At 38.3% G+C, this 13120-nt stretch overlaps 1 protein-coding gene across 1 annotated transcript in view; it reads right to left on the reverse strand.

The window, feature by feature from the left end:
• Positions 1–13120, reverse strand: part of LOC129771274 (cell division cycle protein 27 homolog) — a 32403-nt gene that overhangs the window by 6936 nt on the left and 12347 nt on the right. Inside the window, exons 2-5 of the mRNA XM_055774762.1 lie at positions 10751–10826; positions 10541–10688; positions 9524–10478; positions 8601–9458 (exon numbers count right to left, since the gene is read on the reverse strand). Of these exons, the coding sequence (XP_055630737.1) occupies positions 8601–9458; positions 9524–10478; positions 10541–10688; positions 10751–10826 (2037 nt within the window). The remainder of the gene's footprint in view (positions 1–8600; positions 9459–9523; positions 10479–10540; positions 10689–10750; positions 10827–13120) is intronic.

The raw sequence follows: 13120 nt of genomic DNA on the forward strand, positions 1-13120 counted from the left end.
CAGTACGTGTCGAGACAGCGAAAGTTAGGCCTTACGATCCTTTTGGTCATAACTAGTGTTTAGCAAGAGGTGTCAGGAAAGTTACCACCACAGGGATAACTGACATTACAAAAATTACAAAATACATCACACTTAAATTTACATCGAATTTCACCCGGATGACAATTGAATCGTTCGTTTGAGAAACCCTATAAGTACATTTGACGCTTTTGCGAAAAAACGACAAAACTGTTTTTTTCAAAATTTTGACCTGGTCCTCCAATTTGTTGGTATAAGGTTCGATTATTTTACCCAAAACATATTATTCGAGACCGCTACTACATCAATAGAACATGTTGAGTTCAAAATATAACGCTTCATAGTTGGTGGGCTTATGGGGTTTCTCAAACAAACGAGAAATCAGCGGTTTTGAAGTGATTAAATGCAAATTTATGTACCGTCGATGGGGATGAGATTGGGTTAGATCAGTGGTGGCCAAGCTGCGGCCCTCCAGCTTTGTTCATGCGGCCCGCAGCCTGATTTGAAAAAAAAAATCATTTGAGCGAAATTGAGAATATAGTTGCCATACAATTGAATAAAAATAACTTTGTGAGTAATTCTTGTTAATCGTGGTTATCAATGCTGATCAATTTCTGTTTACTTTTCCGTTTTTTCCGTACTAATTTAACCTTCTGACAATTGTTCTCGTTAGTACTCAAAGTACTCAAAGTACTCTGCTCACACTCGAATGAATTCGTGCCAAAAGTAACGGCAGTACAAAAGTAACGGCAGTCGGTTACGAGTAGCCCCATACATGCATGTTACTAATACAGGTTTACTCGCAACCGAGTAACTGACAACGTATAAACCAGGCTGGAAACTTTTTCAAGAGTCTTATGAAATAGAATGAGATGTATGTATGCGTGAGTAAATAAGAGAGAGAGAGATAGTTTGAGAGAAAATTCATTCGATTTTGCTGTGCTCTAGTAAAAAAAAAGTGGCTGACGAAGGTCGTGTATTCCAGGGAAAATTGTCTGAAATATACTTTTTACGTGCATAAATCATGGTTTATTTGTTTTGTAATGAAGCTGCTGCTGTTTCGAAGGTTCAATCTGAAACGAAAATATGATCCTGTGCAGGAAAACTGACTGAGTTAGGAGCGAAAATTGTTTGTTTGAAAGTTTGAAAGAACGAGCTGCCGACTATGTATTGTATTCAATAGTGATAGATGAGAAAAGGATTTCGAAGTTACCTAGGAATTGGCTTGCCTTTTTCCTATGGATGTAGGATTCGAGAATGTCTTGAAGGATATCGTCCAAATCATCAATCAACTCGTACGCATTGGATCATCGTGAGTTCCAGGCTTCTTTTCTTAATTTTTTTTTCTTTTCACTCGAAAACAAACTCAAATTCAAACAAATGGGAAATTTTCGTTTTCACCATTTTCTGACCATGTTTCAGTTATGGAAGAAGTGAAATCAAAGTCGAGGAATAATATACCTGATGGTCAGTCACTATTAGTGAATATCTCTCACATTCAAGCTGATTTAGATAAACGGCTCAAAAAACTAGTTCGAGTGAAATCGAAACTGTGTTGGATTATTCTTGTATTTAAAAATTTTCTATATTGAAACAAACAAAAAAAATATTTGTGGAAACTTTTTGATGGTTAGAAGAACGTTCGATTTAATCGTGATAACGGTATTATCAAGTTTAGCTATAAATTTTGGAGCGAAGAAAAATGGTAACAATGCAGTTGTGTAGTACGACGTTTCCCTTCACTCTCACAAAGTTCCGTGGTTCCTTCAGTACTTGTTCGGTTTCCTATCAACGATGAAGTTCGGTCTGCGTGTGGCAATTGTCACTTTATTTAAGTGCGGGAAAACGTCGAAACAGATTTACGAGTTGCTGAAACCGTTTTCTATCAATGAACGACTCGTATTCCGTACACTACTACAACAGTACAAAGAAACAGCTGGTGTGGGCGATAGGCCCAAAAAAGGAACCTATGTGAGTCATTTATTAACGCTCAGATTGAAGCGAATATATTTGGAACGATGAAAAAAAAATCCTAGAAAGGTTAAAAAACGAGACTAGCAACAAACCTGCCAGACTTCATCTCCGCAAATGATTGGCCATTTGCGAATCTATCGGATTTTCCCCCGTTTTTGACCCAATCTCACCCTTATCGACGGTACTTTTAATGTTCATAATGCTCATAACAAGTAAGAATGGGGCTGTTTTTAAGTTATTTTCTGCATTAAAGGAGGAATGGGTAAGGTGGGTCGGATAAGTATTACTTGTTTGACTCTTAATTTATAAGGAATATCAAAAATACGTTATGGAGGGTGATAGAGGATACATTATAATACTTTTTGCGTAACGTAATATATGAGAAGTAAATAGTACTACGGGGCTTTGCCTGCCACTCAGCTTAGTATTCTTTGTACACTTCAACAGTTCATTATTGAGGGCTTACTATGCCTTTCAGAAGCATCCGATCGTGCATTGTGTGACAAGGCAAGCACAACAATACGCTTTTTGTTCCAGGGCTGTCGAACGAATTTCCCGTGATGATAATTGGAAACATGGACTTATGGGGTTTTGTTCGCGCTAGTGAACGGGTTTCGCGATGAGTTTCGCGATCACAATCATTACACAACAAGAGCGACGACGACGACGAGTGTGCGAACATGAAAGGATGTGCATTTTAGGTGGCAGAGCGTGGATGAATAATCCTGATTCATTTAATTTAATTGTTTTATTCCACCCAGTATTTTATTCCGTTGGCACAACACCAACAGGTTTCTCAGACAAACGACTATTTGAAACCCCAGTTAGGGCAAAAATCCAGCAAAAATTCAATCAACTTTGATTCGATCCGCTCAAAGCTATAAATGTTTATTTATTTAAGACTAGCTGACCCGGCAAACTTCGTTCCGCCCAAAATGTATTTTTCTGTTATCAATACCTTCAAACATGCACGTTTTCTTGCTGAGCGAACGTTCATGGGTTCAATTGATCTTCTAATTGACACTTTACAATTTCCTTTTACTATAAATTTCCTAAAACTTCTACCAAAACTCATCATTGAAACATCAAATTATTTTCAGACACAATTTTCGTTCAAGATTTTCCACTTGCAAATAACATGTTTCTCCCCTACATGGAATACATGTTTGATACAAAAAATATAATAAAATGATGACATCTCAAATCGGACGATTCCTTCCTCGAGTTTTGCGCTTACGTTTTTGTTTGATTAGTTCTCGGGATATGCAAAAATTCGTATTTCATTTGTATGGTAGCCCCTCCCCCTCAACTTTAGAGAGGGATTTTTGGAAACCAGATGTAGTAGGAAAGTATCAACCGTGTAAATGAGGTTCGGAGGTATTTATGGCTATGGCAAACATCAAGCTCCAGTTTGAAGAGGGAGTCGAACGCTAACGCAATATCGCAGTCGCTGGTAGTTATAGTGTGGAAAAGATAATCTGAATTTCATGGCTGAAATGGTCAATGCATACACATTGTTAGGAATGATTCGAAAGTGGTCGGTTATCTGTGTTATAAAGCTTAACTATGTGTGTGTGTATTCTATTTGCCTATACTTTATGGCATGTGAGCAGAAAGAGGGGAAACTGACAGCATCCTCGTTTCTGCTAACTCGAACTATGCTGTGACAGAAGGATGTTCACAGTTGACTTATTTCATAGCACACAACACACATTGATCCATCCATCCATCCATCCAACACTTTTGAAATTATCTTCACAATCATGTCCTAATCACAGAGTTAATCTTATCTGGAAGACAAACTTCATCATCATCATTTATCGAAATTGAAGTTCATAGCAATTAAGGGTGGAGCGATCAAAATTTAGTCAACTTGAATTGTAGTTAAGTAAACATTTAAGAAACCTTAACACTCTTCAGCTTATACGTGTTTGTGCGTAGGATGCAAAGAAAGTAGTCTCCTCCCTGCTTTGTTCAAGTAGTGGTAGGCAAAAAAAAAGCAAACAATAGTACTAAACATCGATCGAAATCATACAAATTCAAAATTGAAAACAGTAAATTATCGCACCTGTATTACAAAAACTATGCAAAAACCGATGAACAAATGTGTGGAAAGGTAATATCGAAGCGATTTCGTTCCCGCAAATTGAAAATCTGATGAAAGATTAATTCACACACTGCTGATTTTTTCTCTTTCATTGATGCATCCATCAAGAGTCATCGCGACACTTTCATTGGTTTTGTTTTGAAGTGTTTAGTTATAGTGAGGCCACTTTAAGGGACCAAATTGGCGTTTTTGGAAAACGAGAAAAACCTTTCCTCCATTCCGGGTCATCTTCCGAAGTGATTGCAAACTAGTATTTTACACTTTCGCAAGAAGTGGAGTAAAGTGAAAGTATAAAATTGGAATTGCGTGTGAGACCAATTAAGAATTATGTAGGGTGGATAATCCTGGTCGACCCGTGATCGTGTTCTGTGGCAAATGGTTCCCGCGCATAATATCGATTATGAAAAAGTCCTGCCAAAGGTAATTATGTGCAGTGATTGGAGAAAGTTTACAGCATATTGCCTTACAAATGCAAGGAAAAACTTAAGACATTCTACATTGTCCACCCAATGTTTTGGACGGATATGATGACCTGGTGGTTCACGACATTGGTGACACCAGCCATTAAGACGAAAGCTCACTCGCTACCGGGCGTTGAGCATCTGTATTCAACGTTAGCGAACGATCAGTTGGAAAATCATTTCAAAACTATTCTGCTTCTGCATTGCGGGACTTGGCACTTCGACATTTTGCTGAAGTAAACAAAAACTGTTCAGTATGAAATCGATAAAAGATCACATCAAACATTATCTGCAGTAAAAATGCGGTGCACTATCGTGTCTATCGTCGGCTCGACTTGCATGATTTTTAGAACTTCGAAAATAAAAAACAGTAAAAAAACTTCATAACTTCGAACAAATTGAGTATTTTTTTCAATTCTAATTTCTTTGTGTGTTTAACACATGCGCTCTCTGTGTGTATACACAGGCAATTTCCTTTACCTTACCTTACCTACATCCTTTTTTTTTTTTGCTCTTCAGTTCTCAAAATGCCGTTTTGTCTCAAATTTCGAACACTCAAGCTTTGATGGCCATTCAACAGTGTCCCATTACTCAAAATGGTACTTGTTCGCGAAATTAATGTGATTTTTGGATACAATAAAGCCTTCTTTTTCATTTGACCACAATAAAATTGATTTACAAATACAAATTCTTGGTGAAAAACTATAAAATTGTTTAATCACTTTTATCTCAAATTCCGAACAGCAAAAATGCATATATTTTTTAAATCCTAACTTTTAAACTACTTGACCGATTCATATGATCGATTTATCAAAATAAAATCAATTAGCTAATCTTTTATGGAAAAATGTTATACTCGCAAAAAAAAATAAATTTTTATAACAATAAAGTTCAGTAAATTCACATTTAAAAATGAAGTGTTCGCAATTTGAATCATGCGTGAAACTTGATTCATACTCCGAAAACTAATTGTAATGAAGATTTCTGGATAAAATATCTATTTTTTATCCATTTATTGTAGATTCTTACCATTTCTAGCACTTAAAACATCAAACAAAATAGTTGAAAAACTACAAAAACTGAAAAATTAACGATGTTTGTTTTTTACAAAATTTGCTAACGCAAACATTTTATCATTAGTTTTGAATGTCACTGTTTTGCAAATGCTTAATATTATAAATTATAGGCTGTGTAGTACAGGTATCTAATGATATGAAAATGAAGACTACAACCCAAAGAATATCAGGGTTTTGATTATTCAATTATTTATACATTGAAGTTCATTAAATTTACATTTGAATATGAGGTGTTCGGAATTCGAATCATTCGTAGAAACTTGATTCATATTTCGAACACTACTTCAATATTAATTTTAATGAAGATTTCTACATAAAATATCATTTATTTCACCCATTTATTGTAGTTTCTTACATTCTCTAGCACTTAACATGAAAACAACAAAATAAATAGTTGGAACAACTACAAAAACTGAAAAATTTACGATGCTTGTTTTTAACGGAATTTGCTAACGCAAACATTTTATCATTAGTTTTGACTGACACTTTTTTTGCAAATGTCTAACATCATAAAATACTAGCTGTACCCTGCCACGCTTTGCTGTGGCACATTGTGGTTGCATGGTTGAGTTGAATTTTTCATTTTTTTATGTTGTAACAACAATCCTAGATGTGTTTGATTGTTTTGTATATTGTATCATAGTTTGAGCTCAATCGGTTCCGTATTTTTCGAGTTTTTGACGCGTACACAACGGAACAGAACATTTATATGTAAGGATATATAAGGATCAAGGATGTAAAACAAGGGAGCATGATGTGATTTACAATTAATCGCAAACTGCACAGATCGCAATCTGTGCAAACTGCGACTAACTATTAATCCTCACCCATCATAACCAAATGATTTTCTCTTGGTAACTCTGAGTAGACCAAAGCATTGCTAGACTGAAACTAGTTCGAATAATTGAGTTACTCTCCTTCCTCGTTTTGTTTTCAACAAACATATAGCAAAAACAATATTACGATCATAAGGTGTTGGACAGGTTATTCCAGACGACATTGGAATATATTCCATCTGATCATCTTTAGAAAGTGTTAATGACCTTCAAATATATTCCAATGCCGTCAGTTCACTGAAATTATTCGCATACCGTTTGATGATAAGGTAGGATGTTGATAATCATCTGCTGCGATACCTATTGTTCCAACAGTATTCATTCGACAATATGAAGACTGAATACCTGGAATTAACCAGATTCAACCATGCATATCTGCGGTCAAAGCAGTATGTACACTTGAGAGATGCAACAAGTTTGAAGGGATATAAAAAAACATTAGTCGTTCGATAAATCTACTGCCACATATGTCGGAAGTCCACGATACATGAATATCATACGTCCATACTATTTCATTACATTTATTCGCAACGAAGAACGTAATCACACAGAATTGAATTAATCAAATATGTGATCCGTTTTATCTACAAAATAAAAAAGGGTCTGAAATTCAATCGAATTCGAAAGGTGTTTGGTGAAGTCACTAATTGAATTACTATTGGAAAAATTATTTGGAGAGAAATGTGAATGTTCAGAATTATTGGAATCTAAAAACGATTTTGGGCGAGATGAGATTCGCCCAAATCTGCTGGTAATAAAATTAATCAATTGCATCCATTAACCGTCTGCTGTTTATCGGGCGGGAGACGACAGCAAAATAAAATCGACACGAGACTGAGTCAGCCACTCACTGCGGTCTGTGCAATAGAGAATTAAAATCCCTCGATGAGTGTCGTAAGATTTCAGTTGATCGTCTCTTGTTACACTTTCCGATCAAGAACTCATCATCCGCTCTATGGAATGGGATTAATCATTTGTGGCTTGCACTCACGATAAAACTTGAGTAGTAGAATGCTTCGAGAGTGCAAGCAGTGGGGATTCCGCTTTCATATTGCTTTTTTGAGATCTTGGTAGCTCACCGTTCCAAGTATTCTCTCTGTGTACATATGAAGAATAAAAGAGCCTCGCCTGCTGGGGGTGATTTATAAACATCCGACTAGAGGGATATACTTATTCATTGATCGTTGAATGTGATTTTTTACCATCCCTGATAAGGATAGACGAGGGAAATCGATAAATTTTAAATCACTTCGAACACAATTTCAGTTCATAATTTTGTCAAACACGTGCGAAAAAAGTTGTTTCCTTCACATAGAACACATATTCATTACTGAATAGTCGATTTTCATTAGAAGCTCAATTTCAGAAACGCACTCTGGTCATACATAAAATCTTTTTTCTTCCAATTTTCCATTTTTTTATGCCGTAACAACACTTCTTGAAGTGGACTGTATATTGTATACAACTTTGAACTCAATCGGTTCCTTACTTTTCGAGTTTTTGACGCGTACACAAACGAACAGAACATTTTTATATATATAGAGATTATAAATTATAGGCTGTATCGGTACCTTTAAATGATGTCAAAATGAAGCATATACCTCAAAGAATATCTGTTTTCATTATTCAATTACTTATAACATAACAGTTTAGTAAATTTACATTTAAAAATGAAGTGTTCGGAATTTGAGACTGTTCTGAATATGAGACAAAACGGTTCAAGCAAGAGGAGCAATGTTGAAAGTTTTGCACAGTGGACACTTCAAATATATTGCCGCAGAACCGAATACAAAAACCGATCTTGATCTTAATCAAGTCTAGATAAAGAGCAAGTCGTAATCTCGGTAACAATAGGCGAACAATTACTCAAGCCAGGTTTTACAGAGGATAGAAGCGGCAGAATCGGTCAGTCTGGAATCTGCAATCGTACGAAATAGATCAATTTACAGAATTATCATCTGTTTGAAATTTATCTGTCGACTTAGAACTTAAACATAAAATAAAATATAGCTCAATACAAATTCTTTATGTTCGTATACAAACTGCTATAGAGAAATATTTTAGCATAAAGTAGATTATACGGCCGGTAGTACGCCCCAGATTTTTTTTCTAGAAACATTAAGCTCACCTGTATTGCACGGAAGAAAAATTTGATCGCTGTCTCATGCTCCTTGTGGGCCGAAAAACAGTTGCCTGCAACGCACCACGTAATCGGCGAGGTTTTGTCCTGTGCCATCAGATCCTGGGCCAGGGCAGACAGCACCACATCCTTTTGCAGGTGCCACAAATCTGTACTGTAAATCTCCATGAACTGTAACCGATGTGGCTCTCGATCGTGGATCTCCCGGAAGATATTGACAGCCGCCTCATAATCTCGCATCTCATGATGAGCCAGTGCGATCATACTCTGCACCCAGCTGCTGTTGAAGTGATGTGGAGGAACGTTGCTAAAATGATCGATCGCTTTTTTACAATCGTAGCTCTGTAGCCGGAGGTACCCATGGCCGAGTTCCTTCAACAGCGTCATCAGTCCATCGGCACTCTGTTTCTTCATCGCTAGCACTTGCTGGGCTACCTTCTGCGCGCTGTTTATGCTGTTATTGATGAACACTTTCTCGCTCAGCGTTTCATTCGACGTGATGGTTTCGATTTTTTCCTTCCCATCACTTCCCGTGCATGATTTCCGCTCGACATTCTCCAGCAGATTGGCAGCGCTACTGTTCAGATTCTTCGAGATTCGTTGCTTCGACTTGCGAGGAGGCGATCGAGGCGCTACGAATTTGTTGTTTAGCTGAGGACTTTTGGTATTCTCTTTGACCGAGTAGTTGTTGTTGCTGAAAAGACGTGAACTTCGGCGAACATTCTGCGCCTGCAAAGCACCTCCGGTCGTGTTAGGTGTCCGCGGGGTTGTCAGTTGGTTGCCGGTCTGACTAAACACTATCGGTTTCGTGTTTGTACTCTGTTGCTGCAGCAGCATTGTTGTTGCCTTGGGATGAAAAAAGTTTTATCAGAATGTTTACTCGTAGTGGGATTCGCAGAATCAAAACTTACCGCTGTGTCATTCTTACGATTGATGATGTTCCCCATCGTACCCAAATTATGATGACCACGCATTTTCTTGTTGCTACTGAGCAAGGCTATCTTCTGCTGATCGCTGTCTGATATAAGCTGCTGTTGCTGTGTGCCATTTTGCTGAGTTTGCTGCTGACTCTGTTGGACTTGCTGCTGTTGCTGTATTCCAGTAGCCGAAGAAAGCTGCTGAGGTGATGGGGTCATAAACAGTGTCGAATGTTCGTTCAAACTTGGGCTATTGCCAATTGGAAGCACTCCAAAGCTGGGTGTGGTGGGACTTATTGCGGCGAGGTATTTAAACTGCTGCTTTCGGAAAGGTGTTCCGGCATCGCCCCCCGTGTTGGGTGTTTGTTCCTCTCCCATTGCACCGCTGCCAATTCTAGCGTTCGTTACACAGTTTGGATTCTGCCCTGGTGGCTGCGGTGGAGGATTATTTGGTGTGTTCATAATATTTTGTATCAAGCATTGTGAAACCTGATCGATTGGAGTGGACAGATGACCACCCCCGATCAATTGCTGATCAACGCTGTCCGCTGTTATTATTCCTCCCCCTCCTCTTACACCTCCCCCACCGCCTCCACCTGTGCCTCCTGTACCAGCGTTGCCGAACCACACCACCGCCGAAGTCATCGCTGGATGTGTCGCCTGGCTGGTCGCAAACACATCCGTACTCGTAAGCTGAAAGACACCATTTGGATCCGGTTTCTCCCCACGATTACACAGATCGGCAAACGAATGCCACATAAATGGATTCAGCTTAACTGCCTTCCGGTTTGCATCGTTGGCGAGCCCCGCTCGCTCAGTCTTCTGACAGATCTTTGAGAGCAACTCGAGTGCGAAGCAACCGATGTCACCAAACTCCTTCGCTACCTCATCCAGATGACGTGCCCTCAGGTGGTCATCGTTGATAAGTGTGTGCTCCGCTTCCGAATATCTAAGGTGATTGAATGCAAAGAAGTAAATTTCATTGGCTTATATTACGCAAACCACACTCACTGTTTCAGGTCGAAGGCACATTTGGACAGCAAAAAGCGACACTGCGTTGAGCGGACACTCTTTCTCGAGAGAAGCCAATGGGCCTGGTGCTTTTGTCCAGCGCGATAGTAACAGGTCGCCAGTAGAAACAAACTCTCCTCCGATTCCACTGTAATAATGAATGAGATATCAATTAATGGTTTCATCAATACGAATATCATGAAACATTACCTTCGGCACACAGTCTTTCCGCCAGGAAAATCGCATCCTGATAGTCGTAATGGTTCAAACAGTGCCATATTGCGGCCTACGGAAAAAAAGCAATCAAAATAAACAGTTATAATCGTATCCAATCAATAATCTCCGCTCTTTTTTCTCTGAGAACTTGAACCCTTTGACGTAATTTATTTTAGTATATTAGGCATTCTCTTTTAAACACTCCTTCCCTCCCACCTACAACCCTTGGACTGTTTGGTACGACACTAAATAAACAGTTTCTATTAATAATTTATCATTTTCATTGCTACATGATGAATCTTGAGCGAACGAATGCGCGCATCCAAATTGAAGCATATTGATTTGTTTTGCCCTATGACGCGCTCTTTAGCGCAATCGAGGTTGAAACTAGCGATGTCCTCTAATCGTTCGATTAATCGAACATCAAATCATCCAACGGCCACTACTGTTTTATTTTCTTGTAGAAGTGTTTTGATTGTATTCAACTCACATTGTACCCAGCGAACATTTGATCGTATAACTTGGCATATTCCAAGTCGTATATAACTTGGAATATAACAATCTTATATAATGTCGAGCGAAGCATGCATCGTGTATATCTAAAATCATATAAAATGCGAAAAGTCTGATTCTATTTATCACGACATATTAAGTCGTAATTGGACATTGGACATAAAAACCATCGGTTTTTTGATAGGCACTATCGTACAACTAAACAAATCGACATCATATATGCATATCTGGCAGATGCAGTTCGAGAGTCACATAAACGTATAATTTGGATCAATGTAGTACTGCGAAAAATCGTATACATGCTGTGGAAAGTCATTCAACAGTAAATCATATTAGATCGTAATTGAGGACATATTACATCATATTATGAATTTGATACATACAAGATTGTTGATGTATATTTCAAGATGCATCTATGGTACAAGCTGCGACCATTTTGTCACTAGATTGAATAGGAGAGCGGCATATGAAAACAATACGAAACGAAGCGCTTACCTGAATCATAAAAAAGTGAGGTTAAACGGAAGCGTTCGAAGTTCTGCATTCGTTCAATAAGTTTAGTGGTATTCAAATGATAGTTACTAGTACTTTTGCTGAAAAACAAAACACAATAGAGTTTCAAGATGGCTGCAGAGTGGTTTTGTCGTATTGACCAACTTGGATCAATTGAAAGAACAAATTGTTCTTAGAGTAATGAAAAAAAAATCTTTAGAATTATGAATCTTCTAGGTTATAATTTCGAATAAAAGAAACTGAGTATGTGGTTTGTTTGATTGTGTTTACTTCCTTTTCCTTAACACGTTGAGCCCCGGCCAAAATAGGAGACCGACAGTGAGCTTTTCGTCTGGCCCATGTCGTTCCCAACGAATCGATAGTGAACTTTTCTAAATATCTATTTGTAGCTTGGTTGTTGTCGTTTCCAATGCCGACACTCTTCGAAAGATAATTCTACTGTCGGTCCGGTGAGATTGCCACAAAAAAGACGTAACATTCAGTGTCAGTCCCTAGAGACCAACGCGGGGCTTAACGTGTTAATATATAGTTGAAAAAACGTAAGTGAAATCGGCACATGACGTATCCGTTTGCTCTTTCATATCATACTAGCAGACACGAACTTCGTCTCGCCAAAAAATGATTTTTATGTGAATACTTTCAACATTCACGTTCTCTCAATAAGCGAACATTTGTGAGTCCAATCGCAGAGCTCTTCACTGATTGATTACCTTTCGACCCTTTACAATTTCCTTCTCTTATAAATTTCCTAGTTCTTGAGCTTGAGCTTGAGCTTGGGTAGACTGTACAATTCGTAGTTGCTCTCCGTGATTGACCTGAACCAACCAAATTGCACAAAGAACACACAGAATGACGCTTGGGACTAGCAAATCATTCTCGTTGTGCAATTCTCGGTGATTCGAGCTTTAAATGGTCAATAACGACGCCGGCCACGTCCTTACAGTCACCAGGGGAAGGGAAGGAATGTTAGTATGATATTCGCCGCCCGAAGGCCAGAAGGGTCGCCTCTATAGCGTGGTTCCCTAGCGTTTATCATGGGAGGGATAGTTGTTAGTAAGGAGAGGTAAGAATCAGGATTCACTGAGGTAAGTGATGTGATTATAAAAACGTTAACTATCGACCATTTGACGAAATGAAATTCCGAAAATCTCAGTGTCACGATTATCTTTAGGTATCCCGAAAAGGAAAACCACAATCGCGAGGACGGAGAGTTATGGGAAACCTGAGAAGGTAACCAATAAAACTCATCTAAAATCAATTGGACCCACGATATATTCTTTTATTCATTTCGCATACTCTATATCTGACTTGAATCGTATCAACGGAGAATCATCTTTG

This window comes from Toxorhynchites rutilus, chromosome 2, assembly GCF_029784135.1.
Source record: "Toxorhynchites rutilus septentrionalis strain SRP chromosome 2, ASM2978413v1, whole genome shotgun sequence".
Lineage (NCBI taxonomy): Eukaryota > Metazoa > Arthropoda > Insecta > Diptera > Culicidae > Toxorhynchites > Toxorhynchites rutilus.